Source organism: Diabrotica virgifera, chromosome 1 (assembly GCF_917563875.1).
Source record: "Diabrotica virgifera virgifera chromosome 1, PGI_DIABVI_V3a".
In the NCBI taxonomy this organism is placed as follows: domain Eukaryota; kingdom Metazoa; phylum Arthropoda; class Insecta; order Coleoptera; family Chrysomelidae; genus Diabrotica; species Diabrotica virgifera.
Window position 1 is genome coordinate 160,096,873 of NC_065443.1, and position 20,814 is coordinate 160,117,686.

General features: G+C 31.1%; 1 protein-coding gene across 4 annotated transcripts in view; it reads left to right on the forward strand.

Moving 5' to 3' along the window:
- The window catches only part of LOC126881332 (cytochrome P450 4d2-like), a 190,855-nt gene that overhangs the window by 58,009 nt on the left and 112,032 nt on the right, over positions 1-20,814 (forward strand). For all 4 annotated transcript variants that reach the window (XM_050645557.1, XM_050645570.1, XM_050645564.1 and 1 more), the window contains one exon: positions 19,255-19,440. In XM_050645557.1, coding sequence (XP_050501514.1) covers positions 19,255-19,440 — 186 coding nt within the window. The remainder of the gene's footprint in view (positions 1-19,254; positions 19,441-20,814) is intronic.

Consider the following 20,814-nt stretch of genomic DNA (forward strand, 5'->3'; position numbering starts at 1 on the left):
GATATAAGCAAATTTTTAAAGTTACGTGCCTTTCTGAAAAAGACAAGCGAAGGATATACTGCAAAGAAGTCTAAAGTTTTCACTAAAGACGAGTTTGATAAATTTTTGTTTGAAGCGCCAGATAAGTTGTATTTAGGATTAAAGGTAAAAAAATTATATTGCAAAGCATGTAGTATACTCTACTAAATTATAAAAATATTTCAGATTGTTTTGTTAATTGGGGTTACCGGCGCCTGTCGATACGACGAAATGGTAAAAATGAAGACTGTGGACATTGAGGATAAAGAAAAGTAATAATTATCAAAATCCCAGACAGTAAAACAAGACAAATTAGATCTTTTACGATAATTGGTCAATACTACATTAAACTGTATAAAAAGTATGCATCAATGCGGCCTGAAAATTTCACAGAAAACCGATTTTTTATCAAGTACCAAAATGGAAAGTGTTACCGAAGCGTCATGGGAATACATTCGATCAGCGCAGTAGCCCAAAAAGTAACTAGTTATTTAAATTTAAACGATGCAAGCGCATACACGGGTCACTCTTTACGACGAACTTCAGCAACACTTTTAATTGATGGAGGCGGAAATCTAGAATGCCTCAAACGACATGGGGGCTGGAAATCAAGCACGGTTGCCGAAGGATATATAGAGGATTCAATAAGAAATAAGAACGATAATGCTCAAAAAATTTTAAACCCTCATGATTCGCCAACATCGGGAATGATTGCTGAAACTTGTACTCGACCATCAGTATCATCAACAATTACCAATGCGTATCAAGAGTCGGGAACATTTTTGCACGGTTTCAATTTTGAAAATGCCTCATTAACTAATTGTACTTTGAATGAATGATGTTTGAATGAATGATGTTTAATTGTTGTTAATGACATTTGTATTGGTGCTTTGTGACATGTTTCATATTGTTGCCATGACAACATTTTTCCCTCCGCCGTAAAGAAATGGGAAAAAACTGCTGCCGGCGGAGACATCAAACTTTGACAGGATCAAGTTAGATAAATAATGTCATCATTATTTGACGTTTGAAGAAAAAATATATTTTTTGCCATAATGACTAAAAAACAATTAAAATATGTACTTATATTACGACTTAGAGTAATATAATCCTGGGGTATATTGTCCACCACCGGAAACAACAAATAATAAAATGTAAATTACGATCTTTCCAGAACGCCGATTATAACGAAACTAAAACCAAATTGTAAAGCACATTCCAGTGATATGTTAGGAAAATAAGCAAGGTCAAAAATTAAATTTTTAAATATATTTCCAGTAGAATTCTTATATCTGGCGTACAAAGTACGCCAGCGCATGTAGGTAAAGGTTAACTTTTAAGCATTTTTGGCACTGGATTATTAAATTGTGAGGTATTCTAGTACTAAAAGTTACTCTTGCTTTAAGTCGGTAGGATACACTGTTTTCTAGAAAAGTCGATTTTAAAGTTTTTCGTTTCTGCAATTTGAAAAAAAAAATGAAAAATTTTTTCAGAAAAATGATGTATTTTACTAACTTAAAGCAAGAGTAACTTTTAGTACACGAATACCGCATAATTTAATAATCTAGTGTCAAAAATGCTTAAAAATTAAAGACAAAAAATTTATGCTATAAAATAACTGTTGGCCTACCCAAAACGAATGCCTATGACCTGTACTAGAAATTCGCAATTAATGAGATCGATTCATCTCAGGGATATAAATAAATGTACCAGTTTTCGTCTTTCTAAATAGGTTTTTTTTTGAATTTTTTTTTGAAATTCAAAGAACGAAAAATTTTCAAATCGATTTTTCTAGAAAACGGTGTATCTTATCGACTTGAAGCAAGAATACCTTTTAGTACTAGAATACCTCAAAATTTAATAATTCAGAGTCAAAAATGCTTAAAAATTAAAGACAAAAAAGATATGCGATAAAATAACCGTTACCCTATCCAAAACGGACGCCTATGATCGGTACTAAAAATTCGAAATGGATGGAATAGATTTATCTCTAGAAGATAAATACGCGTACCAATTTTTGTTTTTCTAAACAGAAGCGTTCTGGAGGTATTTAAGAAAAACTCATTACAAAACGCCATCTTCAAAGAGCTCTAGCTCCAGACTAAGTGAATTGGGTTAAATTGTCTTAAAATTATCTGAAAAATCTTCTGTCTTCGTTTGTCTGTAGAGTTTCTGGACACCATGTATAGTGAGGTGCAAAATTATGGAATAAATTCATTTTCTCTAGACCGAAACAGGTCGATTTTTATTTTTAAATTACAATTTTTTGGAATATATGACAAAAAGTGGTATATTCTACTTAATAATACACTTTAATATGGCGTAGAAAAAAAATCATCCCATAAATATTCATCCTTTAGTTACAACCCCTAACTTTTTTTTAATAGCACCCTGTATATTTTTTATAGTTTTGGATGTGGTCTTCTATCGTCTATTCAACACATTTTTTGAAAATAAAATCGGTTCGTAAATAACCTAGAAAATATTAGTTTAGTTTTGTTAATTATGTGTCCCAGACTAATTTATCCAGGCTATATTTCTTAAACGAATAGAGATTTTCGAATGGGACAAAAACTGATCTATTACATTTGTAATACACTTTAATATGGCGTAGAAAAAAATTATCAGCTAAATATTCATCCCTTAGTTACAACCCTAACTTAATTTTTTTTAATAGCACCCTGTAAATTAGGGATAAATATTTAGAGGATGAATTTCTTCTACACCATACAAAAGTGTATTACAAATGTAATAGATTAGTTTTTGTCCCATTCGAAAATCTCTATTCGTTTAAGAAATATAGTCTGGATAAATTAGTCTGGGACACATAATTAACAAAACTAAACTGATATTTTTTTGGTTATTTACAAACCGATTTTATTTTCAAAAGATGTGTTGAATGGACGATAGAAGACCACATCCAAAACTGTAAAAAATATACAGGGTGCTATTAAAAAAATTAGAGTTAGGGGTTGTAACTAAGGGATGAATATTTAGGGGATGATTTTTTCTACGCCATATTAAAGTGTATTACAAGTAGAATATACCGCTTTTTGTCCCATTCGAAAATCTCTATTCGTTTAAGAGATATAGCGTGGGTAAATTAGTATGGAACACCCTGTATATCATACTAGTGACGTCATCATCAGGACGTGATGACGTAATCGATTATTTCTTTAAATGGGAATAGGGGTTGTGTGGTAGCTTATTTGAAAGGTTGTTTAATAGGTTGTTGTATGTTCAAGCTGCCATCCACCCTCTTCTTGAAATAAATAAATTATGCGCATTGTTATTGTGTCATTGTGTCAATTTAATTAAAAAATCTTTTTCTGGACATCTTATATAAATAATTAAGTTAATGTTTATACTACTGAATAGAGAATTGAATTAACTTTCAAATGAGCTAGCACACGACCCCTAATTTCAATAAAAAAATAATCGATTACGTCATCACGACACACCGATGACGTTACTAGCATGATACCTATATAATAGTAAGTCAAAAAATCATAATTTAAAAATAAAAATCAACTTTTTCGGGATTTATTTAGAAAACGCTCATTCACGAAATAATAAATTTATTCCATTTGTCTTTGACACACGGTATATCACTACGGAATAATGTTAAATTATCGGAAATTGCGGTCTATGGCTTAGATTGAAACTACATTTAATTCTGTCGAATTCGATATTTCGATGAATATTTATTATTCATCTTCATCAGGCACAAATTACAAAATTAACTAATAATTAGATACGAACATAACATGTTATTTTTAGTAGTTAAACACATTTCTAAAAAAGTCTTAGTTGTGATTTCCTTCCCTTGCCAATATTTTTACTTGGTAATAGTTTAGAGTGTGCCCCATCGTGACAATGTTAACTTAATGTACAGGCTTGTACTTTGTTAAGGTTAATGTCACTCTTGTACCTTAATCTTGCCGACATATTCCTGGACGTTTCTCCAATATACAGTATGTTGCAAATGAAAGGAATAAATTCGTTATTTCGTAAACCGGTGACATTAAGGAAAAATCCCGAAACAGGTGGATTTTTATTCTTAGATTACGATACCCTAGCATATATATCACACGCATGACGTCATCTATCGGGGCGTGATGACGTAATCGACCTTTTTTAAATGAGAATAGTGGTCCTGTGCTAGCTCATTTGAAAGGTTATTCAGTTCTCTATTCAGTAATGTAAACATTAATATAATTACTTATACAGGGTGTCCAAAAACAATTTTTTAAAATTAAATTAATTGACAAAAAAAAGAAGAATGTATGTAATTTATTTCATACAAAATACTTTTTACTGTTATCGGAAAACAGGAAAAAAGTATTTATTTGAAAAATAAACATTGCTTTTCGCTTAAATTCAATGTTCAAGCCAGCTCCCGCTAGGCACCTGCTTTTTGGAAGTTTGAACAATTAATTTAAGCGAAAAGCAATGTTAATTTTCGAATTTTTCGAATGTTTGAATAAACATTTTTTTTTTCTGTTTTCTGACACTAGTAAATGTATTTTGAATTAAATAAGATACATGCTTTCTTCTATTTTTGTCAATTAATTTAATATAAAATTTAATATAATATTTTTGGACACCCTGTATAAATAACAATGTTAATGTTTATATTGCTGAATAGAGAATTGAATAATTGAATAACCTTTCAGATGAGCTAGCACACGACTCCTATTCTATTCTATTCTCATTTAAAAACATCATCGATTACGTCATAACGCCCAGATGGATGACGACACTTGTGTGATATATATGCAAACATATCATAATTTAAAAATAAAAATCGACCTGTTTCGGGATATTTCCGTAAAGTTGTCGGTTTACGAAATAACGAATTTATTCCTTTCATTTGCACCATACTGTATACTGTGTTGCAATTACTACAGGATAGAAAGTACACAACATTGAAGCTCTCTTTAATACTTAAGGATGTTTTTAGTTTGGTGTGTAATTTATATACCGTTTTTATAGTTCTGGTTCCAATTTTGATGTTCGGTACTTGTCTAAACGTATTTAAAAGTCTATTTGTTAAGACTGAAAAATATGGTATAGAGTGGTTCACCGTTCGTTTGTTGTTTGTTGAGATCTCTCTTTGATATGTCGTTTTGATGTTTGAGACACCAAAAGTAAGTCTGTTCAGAAGGATCCCATTAATTCCCAGCGAATGTTTGTAAATCTCCATAATCTATATTATCTAAGTACATTTTTTGAAGTTAATTTTCTATTCCTGTATCATTTTTATTTTATCATATTATAGTTAAAAGTAATAAAGTAGTAAAAATTGGGTTATGATTGAAAACAAAAATACGATGAAACGTTTGAATGATATCAAAGTATAAGGTAAAGATAAATAAAGGTATTAGAGAAATAATAAACGTCATAGTCGTTAGGTAACAAGCGGCAAAGCTTAAACCTTAAGTGGTCGCTAGCGTATTTTTTACCAAAGTGGTTGCTTGGCGTACTTTTAGGCTATTAATTATGTTCAAAATAAGAGAGCTAAAAGGAACTACAACGTTAAGCAGAAAACTCATGACGAGGTTGAAGCGCGTGTTGATGCGAGCTTTAAGTGTTTAAAAATTTAGACGTCGGCAAAGAGAAATATAATAATATAATAGTGAAAAAAACAGAGAACGCAGTTACCACCTTACAAGACGGTAAAATTAGTAATATTTACTTTGTGATAAAATGGGTCAAAGCATATGTCCCGAAGAGTATGTAAAGGCAACCAAAAAGGTTACAGTCCCCAGTGGTGGAGGTAAAAATATTAGTAGGTTGGTTAATTCTCACAATGATAAAAATTAAAACAAAACGTAGTTTGACCATAACGACACTGATCGTACCCTCGGTTTTGTGACAAAATACGAGACGATCCACAGGACAATAAATTTGAGCATTTGGTATTATCTTAAGGGTCATAAATACCAAATTTTGACAGAAATTTCTCTATTTCACGTTGCGTTTAATCTATTTCACTTTAGGTGGAATCCCGTCTTCAGTTTTTATCTTTTTCTGTTACATTTTTCTATTTCACTCAGAATGTAGCGCCACGTTCCGTCAGTTTTCTCCGTTAACCGGGTTTTATTGTTTCATATGATCAATGGACCTCTAGATATGAAAAAACCGCGGAGTGCTACCATTTAAATGGGAGCGTTTTTGAGAAAGGGATGAATTAGTCTCTAGGCACAGGGTGAATTATGCAATTGTGTAGTTTTATGCACTTTTGGTACAAATACGTCTACAGAAAAATTGTTCCAGGTTACATTTACTAGGAAAATATTACCTTTTAAGGTCAAAATATATTCAAAAAACAGCAAAAAAAAAAACACGAAAGAAAACAATTGTGTTTTTTTAATTCATAACTTTTTCCACGGCGATAAAGGTATAGTCATTGCTTCACAGAAAAAAAACTTCCATCCTCCCTCTTTAAAATTTCCCAGGGCCTCCCCTAGCATCCGCCTCCAAGTATCTCTGTCTCTGGCTGCTCTCCTCCAGTTGTCCACTCTCAATATCTCTTTGGCATCTGTTCTCACTTCGTCTATCCACCTCGTTCTTGGTCTTCCTCCTGGCCGACGTCCCACCATAGTTCCGCTAAGCGTTCTGTTAGGTGTTCTGTCGTTATCCATTCTTATAAGGTGACCATCCCAGCGCAATCTTTGTATTTTTGCATAATTTGTTTTAGAGGGTTCTCTGTAATATTGGTATAGCTCGTGGTTGAGCCTTATTTTCTATATACCATTGTCACAAATGGGTCCCAGTATCCTCCTTAATATCTTTCTTTCAAAAGTATTAATAAGGTTTATTGTCTTTTCTGGTATGATCCATGTTTCTACACCATATGTTGCTGGCCTTATGATGGTTTTAAAAATTTTAAACTTAACTTCCCTATAGATGTCTTTGAATAGAAACACCTGCGACAAAGATAAGTATGCTTTGTTAGCAAGCATTATCCGTTTCCGTATTTCTTCCTCCTCGTTGCCATTCTCTGTTATCTGTACACCCAAGTATGTGAGCTGTTCTACTATTTCTATATTAGCGTCGTTTACTGTTAAAATCTGCAAGTTTCGTTGGTTCCTTGCTTTTATTAGGGATTTAGATTAACTATGTTGACGGCCAGCCCTATTTCTTTCGCATTTTGTTCAAGCTCCATATATAGTTCTGTGACGTCTCTTGCGGTTCTTCCCATCGAATTTACATCATCTGCGTACGCCCCAATCTGCTTAGACTTAATAAACAATAATTTTTTTTTCGTTTATGGACATTTTTCTGATGACATATTCCATACATATATTAAACAGAGTCCCTGTTTTAGCCCTTTAGTCATCTGGAAGGAAGAAGTCTCTAGGTTTCATAATTTCCGAAATATGATTTTTCAAAATTTGTCGCTCACAGCATTCTTGGGCCATTTTCCCCATTATTTCTCAAACATTGCTCTCTAATTTTTTCTACGCATTTCTAGGTATATTCAATGGTACATTTAGTAGAAAGAGAAGTCAATTACGTTTAAAATGGTCTACTGTATAAGGTTGTACAAGTATTTTTAAGTAAGTCTTACACTTTTAATGATTTTTGATATTTTCTACGATTAATTTTTAAATTTCTCATCCTAACTTTTTTCTTGTACATTTAGGTATATAGATTGTGCAATAAAAAAAGAAAGCTTATTTTCTTTACTTTAAAATAGTGTTTTGTAAAAAATTCTAGGACTATTTTCAAACAAGATATCCAAGGGTATCCGTAATTTGAGAAAATTTTTTAAGGTTTTTTATTTTTTTTTCAATTAGAAGAATATAAATACATGTTCTAACATAATTTTTAATTTCAAATAACTTTACTTAATAACACAGCTTTATTTTTTATTACACAATGTATGTACCTACCTAAATGTACAAGAAAAAAAGTTATAACGAGAAAGTTAAAAATAATCATAAAATATATCAAAACCATTGAAAGTATAAAAGTTTGAAAACCCATATCTTGCTTAAAAATAGTCACACAGCCTACTACAGTAGACCATTTTAAAGGTAATTGACATTTCTTCCTATAGTCGGTCGATAAACTCAGAAACAACTGGCTAGTGATTTTAGTAGGTAATTTTTTTTTGTTTCTTGCCGATTTTGACAAAATTGGCAAAATTACTAATTATTTAGTAATTATTAATTATTTAGTAATTTTTTTTTTGACAATTTTGCCAAATTGGCAAAATTACTGACTAAAATCACTAGCCAGTTGTGTCTGAGTTTAGCAAACCGACTATATTAAATGTACCATTACATATACCTAAAGCTGCGTAGAAAAAAGTTAAAGAAAAATGTTTGCGAAATAACAAGGAAAATGAGTAGCGACCTTTGAAAAATCATATTTCGGAAACTATAAATCCTAGGGACTTCTACTAAACGTCGTTTTAAAGAGGAAGGATGTAAATTTTTTTTCTGTGAAGCAATGCCTACACCTATGTCCCCGAGGATAGAAGTTATTGCAAAAAACAAAATTGCTTTCTTTCGTGTTTTTTTTACTTTTTGTTGAATATATTTTTGTAAATATAAATATTTTTGACTTAAAAGTGCATAGAACTCACCCTAATGTATCCTGTGCCTAGGGACTAATTCACCCCTTTCACAAAAACGCACCCCTTTAAATGGTAGTACTCCGCGATTTTTTATCGTATCTAGAAGTCCATTGACCATATGTAACAATAAAATCCCGTTAACGTTGTAGTTCCTTTCTAAAGTATATAATATAATCAATAGCCTATGTGTACGCCAGAAAAAAATATGTGGATATTTAACACTTTACATTTCTTAAATACATAATGTAATGTGTTTATTTATTCATATATTATATGAAGAAATCTGTTACTCCAGTGAATAAGTGGTTAAGTCAATTTTGCATAGTTTTCAGGAGACGACTTACAAGTTTTAACAACATGCCATAAATCGATTATATGGTGGAATGCCATAAACTTTACATAAAATTAAGATAGAACAGAAACGTATTGGATTGCATAAAATTAAGATAGAACAGAAACGGATGGACCCTGAACGTATGGCGCATTGGGCGAAAACACAGAAGCCCAACACCAAGCGACCCATAGGAAGACCCAAAAAACGATGGTACGAGAGTTGGAGCTCCGGATCGCAGCAAAGACTGTAACAGAAGAAACAGGACATAGTCCTATTACAAGAAGAAGAAGAAGAAGAAGAAGAAACGTATTATTGGTCTAATTCTGTAACTACTAAGTGATTAGGTTAATGATATATGCGACTTAACCATTTATTCACCGTCGACTTACCCAGTTATTCACCTCAATATGTTAACAGGAAACAGTAGCGATCAACAGGTAGCGAAAACGCGTTCCAAGATTGCGGCTGTAATTTTGAATATTTTTCGAGATATTTGGCACACGTATTCGTAATATAATAAAGAATGGCGGTAAGTAGAGAGCCCAATTTGAAAAATATGTTAATATGTGGAAATTACTCTGTAATAAATACAATATTAAAAAAACGAGCCTGTACCGCCATTAAGAAGAACAAAAAAATACACTTTCTTCAAATAAACTTTTTTATCCGATGCCTAGATTTTGTGTCATTTTGGAACTACTAAAATTTTTTATTTCATTAGTAGTTCCAAAATGACACAATATCTAGGCATCGGATAAAAAAGTTTATTTGAAGAAAGTGTATTTTTTTGTTCTTCTTAATGGCGGTACAGGCTCGTTTTTTAAGTATTGTATTTAATTACAGAGTAATTTCCACATAATAATGTATTTTTTAAATTGGGCTCTGTACTGCCATTCTTTATTATATTACGAATATGTGTGCCAAATATCTCGAAAAAATATTCAAAATTACAGCCTCTTGGAACGCGTTTTTGCTACCTGTTGATCGCTACTGTTTCCTCTTAATGAAAATAAGGCAATCTATATACATATTTTATTTTTCGGTTTAATGGCTTAAAACTTAAAAAATAATATTTGTTTATAATTTAAAGTTTAACAAAAAAGTTTTACAGTTTAAAAACATTTATTCTGAATTAGATTCGATATCTTGGTCAGGATCCAATTATTCCAGGTCAGGATCATTGGCAACATACTTTTTCTTTTGCAGATTTTGATAAAATGCATGGAATGAAGGATCTATTAAAGGCAATAAAGACAATAAGTCTTCTTTCTTTTCTGTGGCTATCGGCCCTGATTTTTGTTAATGTTAGGTAAAAAAAATTAAAATAGTTGGACGTCATCTATGAGCAAAATTTATTATTTTAAGACGAACTTCTTGTTTTAATGACCATTTAAATTAAATTTGGTCGCCGCTTTTAACATATTTAAGCCATTTGACTGGTTTCCACAGAAACCTTTTGCATCAGTATCAATTTTTTTAATAATCTTAATAATCTACGGGCCATGTTTGTCACAAGTGAATTGAAATCGAAGAAATTATATTTCAACATCCTCACAATTTCAAAAGGATTTTTCTGTTTAGCAATTCTGATTACCTGTACAAAATTCTTAACATGATTGATGATTTATTTACATTGGTTTTTTTCTTGGCTCTTTCAATAACGAAGTGGTCAATATCACACTCCATATGCGTATGACCACTAACCAAAAATTTGTGGTTGATCTTCAGGTTTGCTTTTTGATTAACAACATTAAGAAACATTATTGCAATGACATTATTTTTATTCTGACCACCATAAGTATGATAATAAAATTTTACTTCAGTTTTTTCATAGAGCAAATGTGTTAAAAAATGATTAAGGCATGAGGCGATTTTATTGGCTCCCCTGTCAGATATAGTTTTATCCCACAAATAACAAGTTGCTTTGTCTGTTACCATGTCATGCACCGTGAGTTTAAAGCTCCACAGCTGCTTCTTATGGAAAGAAACTGAGGTTTTAATGTATTGGGTAGGCAGGCACTGTTGCAAGTCAAATGCATAAACTCCTTTCGATTGATTTTCTTTAGCAATTGCCTTGTCCTGACTTTTCTGTTCATAAGCAAATTGGGCCATGTTATGATGTTCGTTTCTTTCGGCTATTAATTGTGTTTTAGATTCTCCTCAGGACAATTTAATTTGTACATTAAAATTGTCACATTTGTGATATGTGAGCTGCTTTGGTTTTCTAAAATCTAAACTTAAATCAGAAAGATTTTAGTGTAAATATTTAGGCAAACAGAAGATGCTCGTCCTTCTTTATACTAATCAAACATTTTGGAAATAGTCAAATTGGACGGTAACAATTTTTTTATTAGTTCGATTTCGATAATAGTGGCTCTCATAAGTGGGGAATGACAAAATATATCTACTTTATATTTTAAATTAGTCATAAAATGTAATTAACTATATTATAGTTAACCAGTTATGTACAGTGGCCAGAGTGGACCAAAGACGTCAACTCGAGTTAACCTGTTAAGCACAGTAAACGATTATTGGTCATAACTGGGCAGGTCAATTTAACCATTTATTTCCTGAGATATTATTTTATTAAATTTTTAGGTAGGTCGACCTAATCTAAATAGTACATAAATTTCAAAGATGGGCAAAGATACACATACGTATAACCTTGGCTAGAGTACGCTCACAGCTTAACTACTTATTCACAACATCTGAGAAGTCATTCTGTACTCATTAGTGCACAACCCGATTTGGCAAAAAATCGACTTAACCACTTATTCACTGGACTAACAGAAATAAACACATATTTAACTAAAAAATATAATAATAGGGTGTAAAATATCAAAATAAAAATAATTCTTAGATGAACATGAAAAGATCCAAAAAGGAAATTCATTTTAAGGATTTTTTTGTTTGATTTTCGGGATGCTTTCATTCCAAATAGAAAAATAGAGTGCGTTTTAGACAAATAGAGTGCGTTCATAAAGTAACGCATAAATTCATTATTTCGTAAATCAGTGACTTTAAGGGAAAATCCCGAAAAAGTTCGATTTTTATATTTAAATTACGATTTTTTGGCATAGTGACGTCATCCATATGGGCGTGATGACGTAATCAATTATTTTTTAAATGAGAATAGGAGTCATGTGATAGCTCATTTGAAAGGGCATTCAATTCTCTATTCTCTAATATAAATATTAACATAATTATTTATACAAGGTGTCAATTTTTTTTTTAAATTAAATTATTTGACACAAAAAGATGTAATTTATTTAATTCTAAATAGATTTTACTGTAGTCAGAAAATAAAAAAAATTTTATCTTAAAAATAAACATTTATTTTATCTTAAACGAAATGTTTCAACTGCCAAGAGGCAGGCGGGGACAGCTTTATCATTGAATTTAAGCAAAAAACAATATTTCTTTTGCAAATAAATATTTTTTCATGTTTTCTGACAACAGCAAAACGTATCTTGAATTAAATAAATTACATACATTCTTCTTTTTTTCTCAGTTAATTTAATTAAAAATAATTTTTTGTACCCTGTATAAATAGTTATGTTATTAACGAAAGATTCACTTCTAATATTAACAATATTAAAAATAAAACTTTATCAGAACTAATCTTCTGGTTACACCATTCGTGGTTTCTAAAATTTGCAAGCCATCGAATCGCCGGAGCAAAGAAGGCCGAGGGAGATCTATCAAGTTGCATCTCACAACTCGCCTGTCCAGCACGGTAAAATTCCAACAAATATTAGTTCCCAATACCCAGAATAGGAGTAAAACCAGGGCCGTGCGGTGCTATGATGCGGTGAGGCGGTCGCATCAGGCGGCATCACAAGGGGGGCGGCATAATTAGTAAAATAAAAATACATCAAAATGGATAACAAAGGGTCTGCAAAATAGAATATTTGAAAAATATCCCATGGCTTGTGAAACTCGAGTTTAAAAAGTAACCATGCCACTTTGCAAACATAGTTTTAAAAGTGAAAGCGTCTTCTTCTACAGAAACAACAAACTTTTTTTGTATTATACAAGAACTTTACACTTTTTTTCTGGTTCCTCAAAGTGTTGTTAAGTTCTGAAAAACCGTGTTTTTCAACTAACTCTAAAACCGTTAAGCGATACTAGATGGTCAAGTCGAATAGATGCATTGAAACCTTTAAGATTTCAATTTTTTGAAATATATGATGCCGTATTCGAAATAATAAAAAAAGTCAACAAAGATACAGAAACTAAAGTCAAAGCACGAGGATTAGCAAAAAATATTAAAAATTATAAATTTATATGCGGTAAAGTCCTTGGGCATGATATTTTTATTTCATATAAATTCAGTCTCAAAGATGTTGCTTCATGTAACTATAAATTTGTCATATTGTGTAAAAAATTTGTCAGATACAATAAAAAAAAATTAAAAGTTACAGACAATCTGACTATGATCATGACCAAACGAAAATTACTGCTAATGAAGTTGTAGAAACTCTTGATATTATCTCCAAATTTCCAGCGGAAAATGAAATTCGAGCAAGGAGAAAAAAACGTCAATTTGATTACGAAAAATCTATGGATGAGCTTTTAACAGAAGAAGATAAATTTAAAATAAATTTTTCATTCTATATTTGAGACATTCCCATTAATTCTTTAATTGGTCGATTTTTGCTTCTAGAAATTCATAAATAAATAAATTTTTAATATTTTTAAATTGAGGGAAATAAATGATAAAACACTAAAAAAATATTGTATTAATCTTCATTCAATACTTTCAATAGGGCTTTTCATCGATTGTCATTTTTTTTCGAGCTTCTGTCATGTGTCACATAATATTAATAGGACCGCGTTATGTAATAGCGGATTAAGCGCCAAAATGTAGTTTTGAGATAAATCGGTTTAAAGATTTTAAATTTGTTTTTGGTACTATTTCTAAAATATAGTACTGACATGCTTCATATTTAATATATTAATGCAAATGTAAATAGACTTTTACATGTGTTTAAAATTTTTTAAAAATAATTTATATTTTAAAAGTTATTCGATCAAATGTCGCTTAATTCGTTAATGATTTTTTAAGATATGCATGAGTTAAGATCCGAATACCGGATTAAGAGACATATTTGGCGCTTAATCTGATGTTACCTTACAAAGGATGTCTTTTAATTCGATATTTTTAACGTTAGTAAATATGTTATGTTTTGTAATAAAGAATTAACCGACTATTCGTGGCGCTTGATTCGTTATTACATTTACAAAGATGCGGATTTTTGTTTATGACAATGGATTATGTACCATTATTGGCGTTTAGTTCGATATTACAAATCCTAGTGTGGGATTTTTTTAAGAAAATAAAAAATGTCGCTTTATACAGGCATTTAAAAACAGCTTTTTTTTAAATTTTTTTACAAAAAACATATTTTTATACATAGATTTGCACCCTAGCTGCAAGATGGCACTATTATCTCGATTTTGGACTTTTGGCGGTTAATCCGTTATTACATAACGCGGTCCAATATATCTACGTCATACGTCTTTGGTTTGTATCATGTTATCATACGATCAGATAAGGTGTGTTCATTTTGTGCAGTTGAATTTAATAAAAAAAGTTAAGTTTTAATTATATTTAGGCCAAGGGCGGCATTTTGAAAACATGCATCATATTGAAAAGATGTACCGCACGGCTCTGAGTAAAACTAATAAAAATAATAAATAATAATCATTTCGCTGTGAATCGAAACAAGAGAAGTCTTATTTTAGTTAATTGGAAAAGACTGCAAGACTTGTACACACTTCTAAATAGGTCAAAACGGCAAACAGGTGTATGTTTTCAAAAAAACTTTTGATAGTGTGTAAAAAAAACACACTATCAAAAGTTTTTTTGAAAACATACACCTGTTTGCCGTTTTGACTTATTCTAGTTAGTTTAGAGAGCGCCAAAAGTGCTTCGTTGGCTTGCAAATTTTAGAAGCCACGAATGGTGTAACCAGAAGATTAGTTCTAATAAAGTTTTATTTTTAAAATGAAGTAAAGAAACACAGACTTACTCACAATCATTTAATTTACTTCGACGACGATCTACAATATACAGATCACCTTCAGGTCGGCGTTACAAATGATTAAATGCTACAATTAAAGAAAGCCGGAGTTAGAACATTGTCTGGTTGTATCAAAATGCAAATAGAAAGCCAAAAATTTGCATTTTGATACAACCAGACAATGTTCTAACTCTGGCTTTCTTTAATTGTAGCATTTAATCACTTGTAACGCCGACCTGAAGATGATCTGTATATTGTAGAGATCGAAACCGATCGTCGAAGTAAATTAAATGATTGTGAGTAAGTCTGTGTTTCTTTACTTCATTTGAAATGAACTCACATATGCAACCCATTCAACATTTTATTTTTAATATTGTTAATATTAGAAGTGAAACTTTCGTTAGCCTTTAGCAGATGCCGCCACGGCATCCATGTCATGATAATCTATCGTTTGTAGATCGAGCTGGCGGCCAGAATTTTAGTGTTTTAGAGAGAATCAAACATGTGCTGTTTAGAACAACAAGAGTTGAAACTAGTTAGAGCACTTTTGTCGCTCTCTAAACTAACTAAAATAAGACTGCTCTTGTTTCGATTCACCAAAAAATTATTATTTTTTATTTGTATTAGTTCTAACCCTATTCTTGTATTGGGAACTAATGCTTCTAGTATTGGGAACTAATATTTGTTGGAATTTTTACCGTGATGGACAGGCGAGTTGTGAGATGCAACCTGATAGATCTCCCTCGGCTTTTTTAGCCCCGGAAATTCGTTGGCTTGCAAAATTTAAAAGCCACGGATAGTGTAACCAGAAGATTAGTTCTAATATAGTTTTCTTTTTAATATTGTTAATATTAGAAATGAAACTTTCGATCGAGCTGGCGGCCAGAATTTTAGTGGTTTAGAGAGAATCAAATATGTGCTCTCTGAAGAAACTCTAACAAGAGTTGAAACTAGTTAGAGCACTTTTGGCGCTCCCTAAACTAACTAAAATAAGACTGCTCTTGTTTCGATTCACAGCGAAATGATTATTTATTATATTAGTTATGTTATTTTTTATAGTATTGAATAGATAATTGAACACCATTTCAAATAAGCTATCACATGACCCCTATTCTCGTTTAAAGAAATCATCGATTACATCATTAAGCCCAGATGCATGACGTCACTAGTTTGATATATATGTCAAAAAATCGTAATTTAAAAATAAAAATTGACCTGTTTCAGGATTTCTCCTGAAAGTCGCCGGTTTACTAAATAATGAATTTATGTGTTACTTTAGACGCACTGTATGTATGAGGATTACAACGTACATTTATATGAGGGTTTATTGCATCTTTGGCACCTTATTGTAGTTAATCTATTTTTTAACTATTTTTAACGTAGGCACTTTTTCTACTTCTCGTTCATTTGATGATTACATTCAATACTCTTTGAAATATTTCGTTATTATCTGTTTAGAAGAGGAATCATGGCCACTGTATTCAATACATTCATCGGACCCATCGGGATCAATACCACCCACGTCCTTATCATCACACACTTCCATCATTTTTCTGACTATTTCCTCTATTTCATCACTAGTAAGTTTTTTCCTATAATTGTGTTATAGACAAGGAAGGATCTGTTTTTAGGTGGATGTGAGAGGTGGCATTCGGATTTTTGTGGATAAAGTTAGGTGATAACTTCGTTAATAATAATTGACTTATGCTCCTTCTCAAATATGCCCGGAACATTAATAAAAAAAAAATAAAATATTTAAAAATTTCAAAAACTTTCGTTTTTTTTTTCTATTTTCTTTGCTTATAACTTTAAAACGATTCATTTTGGAACAAAGTCGTATAGGAATAAAACAAAGATAATTAAATTTTCTATCAGATACTATTAGTTAAAAATGTCTTAGTTTAACACCCTTGTTGCAAAATAGAAATAAATATAAAATAAGGGGGCAAAACAAGTCTGTCCTTATTCAATGTTTTTCCATCACTTAGGTTACAGTTGGAACCTTTCTAATTCGCTTGGAAAATTTTTGTAATGTGCTAAAACCGTCCATTAAATTTCATTAAAATTGACTTTCTAGATTTTGCATAATAATTTTGCAATCTAAAATTTTTTTAAAGAATTAAAATTTTTTAAAATCCTGCACAACAAAAACTAGAACATACAAAGATTTGTCATTTTTTTACATATAAAGAAGCACTCCACCTATCTACTGCACTTCACAGAATTAAAATCAAATTAGTGCTTTGTCCGGGAAGGAGGAAGGGCTACGGGCTCCTTTATTTAGATGTACTTACCCAAGTTTTTTATGTATTTTGACCCGTAGGACAGGAATTTTTTGGGTAACAGTTGATCCGGATGTCGATAAGATTGTTATAAACAAACAATTCGAGGAATTACATAACATCGATTTTTGGCAAAATAAACATGTTTTTGTATTTATTTGGTAATTCTAACCAAAAAATGTTCTTACAAGTTTTTTCGTAGGATGCATAGTTTTCGAGATAAACGCGGTGGACATTCAAAAAATCGAAAAATTTAAATTTTTGAACGAGAATAACTTATGATTAAAAAATAAAATAGCAATTCTGCTGACATCATTTGAAAGTTTAAGTCAAATTTATCGGTTTTAATTATTTGTATTGCTAAAAATTAATTTTTTTATTATTAAACAAAGCTATTTGTTTATAAGCCAAAAAATTGTTTATAATTTTAAAACATTGCTGAGGCCCCTTAAATAATCCGATTTTAATTCAGTAAAGTGTATTAGATAGGTAGAGCACCTCTTTATATGTAAAAAAATTAGCCAACTTCTAAATGGTCTACTTTTTGTTCAGAAGGATTTTAAAAAATTTGAACTATTTTAAAAACATTTATATTGCAAATTTATTATGAAAAATCTATTAGGTTGATTTTAATGAAATTTGGTAGACCATTTAAGTAAGTCATTAAAATTTTCTAAGCGAACTACTAAGGTTCTAAGTGCCACCAAAGTGGTAAAGAAACATTGAATAACAACAGGCGTATTTTGCCCCCTTATTTTGTATTTATTGCTATATTGCAAAAAAGGTAATACCTTAAGACATTTTTGACCAGTCGTATATCATACAAAATTCAATTATCTTTATTTTATTTTTCTACGACTTTGTTCCAAAACGAACCGCTTTTAAGTTATAAGCAAAGAAAGCAGAAAAATATCGATGTTTTTCGAAATTTTTAAATATTTTAATTTTTTTATTAATGTTCCGGGCTTATTTGAGAAGGAGTATAAGTCAATTATTATTACTGAAGGTGTCACTTAACTTTATCTGCAAAAATCCGAATGCCACCTCTCACGTCCAAAATACACGTTTTTTTACAGACCAGTCCTGGTCTATTATACTCTAGACCTAAAATCAAGGATATCGTCATAATTAACTATACTTTCAGTTAATTATTTGACCTGATAATCAAAAAAATATTGTAACTTACATAGTCGCTTGGCGTACTTTATGCACCACCTAGTAACCCGCAGCAATAATGATGAATAATATATAGTATTATATATAGTGGGAAAGAATAAGGTTACGGCCAGACAAGCGACAATTTACAGCGCTGTAAGGGCAGTAAAATTAGCGCGAAAAATGTTTCCTATCCTATGTTACTATGTTGTTGCGCGATATTTTACAGCTGTCTGGATATCCACTAAACTCACCATGGGACCCATTTTCGAGCTTCATTTTACTGCTGTTACAGCGCTGTAAATTGTCGCTTGTCTGGCCGTAGCCTAAAACTAGACTCTAACGTAGAAGAATGTGTAGTAGGAGGATACATGAGTGGCCTTGCCTCTTTAACATCTGGATGTAAAGTTATAACGTTCTAAATAAAAATAGCGTACTTTTTACGCCTTAGCGACCTTTTAAGGGATAAAGAGTGTAGATTATGGGAATAAACGAAAAGAAAATCCTCAAAAACCTCACGCAGAGAGTGGTGATTTTAAAAACCATGCAGGAGCAGCAGTGGATAGAGGCCAGTAGAGGAAGAAAATCACGATGAAATGAAAGAGTTACATTTACCTATATTAATAACGTTTAGTTACAAAATATATGGGCTATTATTTTCTTCGCAAATTCACGTAACATAACTCACAAAATTTACTGTTTCTGTTGGGAATAAACCACACTGACTTCTATTTTAAAATTAAGTTTGTTTATTTCATAAATACATACATTATACAATAATAATAATTATTAATCCGTCAATATTTTTTGCGATTAAAAGATAGATATTTTAAATATATCTTTTTCTAGGTACCAAGTGGAGACAACGTAGAAAACTATTAACACCAGCATTCCATTTTTCAATACTTAACAATTTTGTTGAAATATTTGCTACCGTTGGAGATGTCTTTATTGAAGTATTACAGGAACATATCAACAAACCCAGCGTTGATATCACCCCCTTGGTATCTTTGTGTACATTAGACCTTATTTGCGGTACGTATTATTAAGAAGACGCATATTTTTTAATGTATAATGAAATTAATTTATGCGACTTAATTTGAACTAAAAAGTAATATAAACAAATTAGAATTCCATTTTTAATGATTTTAATTTCAAATCGTGTAGTAAGATTTTTCATCACGTGTTTAATTCTGTCCAATTATATTATTATTATACAGTTAATTTTCTACCTAGATTATTATAGTGGGCATATGTTTAAGTAGATTGTTTCTGTTTATTTACAACGAGTTTCCTAGTTTTGACAACTGTCACATTTAAGAAAATGAACCATAATAAACGTTTAGTTCTGCATCTAATGTCAAATTATCACAAGGACAAAAAAATCGGCAATTTTACGCTCTAGAATTACTTCGGTAAGATTATTTCATGAAAAAAACTGTGTTTATAAACAATTTTAACTAATATTTTATTGAAAACTACGTCTAAATATTTGCTAAGCTGTGCTGTTCACTTTGACAAGCTGAACAATGTGTCTCACATTTAATATAAGATGAGACATCATTGGAAGTCTCTTCTTCATGCCCAAAAACATGGAACAGATTTACTTAATACTCTTTTAATGATGTAGATTGTAAATAAACATAATTACATAAAAAAAAAACATTAATTGGTGGGATGAATGTCACTGAATGTTTTATCACACGATAGTAAGAATAAATGAGGCCCCTAGAACACAAGGGGTGTAAGTGACAATTTTTAGGAAATTGGATTAAATACAAAAATGGACTCCCAAACACATAGAAAACATGCTAAGTAGTACCTAATAGATTTTTAATTTTGTCTAGAACTTTGAACAAAGTTTTCTCAAAATTTATCACTTACACCCCTAGTGTTCTGAAGGCATCAAATAAGAAAATAATGCTCCTATTTTGTTCTCAAACTTGTTTCCATTCGGAAATTGTCGCTTTATTGTCAATTTTCCCAATCTCTTGTGATATTAATGTGGATAATTCCGGGGATTATTTTTTAATGACTTTAATTTCCAATCGTTTAGTGAGATTTTTCATCACGTGTTTAATTCTGTCCAATCAGATTATTAGTATACCGGGAATAAACTACTTACGTTATTATGATAGAGGAGCCCAAGCGGGGATTTTTGTAGTTACTCGAGCGCGAATCACATGGGGAGAAACCTTGTACCCTGTAAATGTACGCTTGCCATATTATGCACTCTTAAGACAAGGGAGTTCGTTAAGAGGGATCCAAAGAAATCTATCCTTAGAAAAACTTGAAATCGTAAGATTAAGATTAGGTAAGTTAAGTACATGCAGAACAGTTTATTTTTCAAATATCTGATGATTTGAACGTCAGATCGTAAGGAAATGAACGTCAGATCGAAAAACTGAA